Genomic DNA, 386 nt, shown 5'->3' on the forward strand with positions numbered 1-386 from the left:
GTGGTGCCTCTCCTAACCACGACCCGCAGCAGCAACAGCAGCAGCAACAGCAGCAGCAGCAACAGCAACAGCAGCAGCAGCAGCAGCAGCAGGAGCTGGATGAGTATGGGTGCGTTGATGCGTCCCCTAAGCGCTCGGTGTACACACAGCCGTCAGCTGCTGCTGCATGCAGCAGCAGCAAGACGACGGCGGCTTCGGGGGTTTGCTGCTGCTAATAAAGACAAAACGCATGCAGAGCGCATGCAGCAATTCAGCAGACGAATGGGGCTGGCTGGCTGCCCCCCTGTCTTTTGTATAGAACTCTCAAAACACAGAGGCAGCAGCAGCAGCAGCAGCAGCAGCAGCAGCAGCAGCAGCAGTACGTCTCTACGCCCATCATCCGCATC

The 386-nt window shown here is 58.8% G+C and overlaps 1 protein-coding gene across 1 annotated transcript in view; it reads left to right on the forward strand.

The window, feature by feature from the left end:
* The window catches only part of EMH_0002200 (uncharacterized protein), a gene marked incomplete at both ends in the record, with an annotated part of 4,099 nt that overhangs the window by 3,159 nt on the left and 554 nt on the right, over positions 1–386 (forward strand). Inside the window, 2 exons of the mRNA XM_013495919.1 lie at positions 1–113; positions 299–384. Coding sequence (XP_013351373.1) covers positions 1–113; positions 299–384 — 199 coding nt within the window. The remainder of the gene's footprint in view (positions 114–298; positions 385–386) is intronic.

The sequence above is a fragment of the Eimeria mitis genome, genomic scaffold (genome assembly GCF_000499745.2).
Source record: "Eimeria mitis Houghton genomic scaffold, Emh_scaff182, whole genome shotgun sequence".
Lineage (NCBI taxonomy): Eukaryota > Apicomplexa > Conoidasida > Eucoccidiorida > Eimeriidae > Eimeria > Eimeria mitis.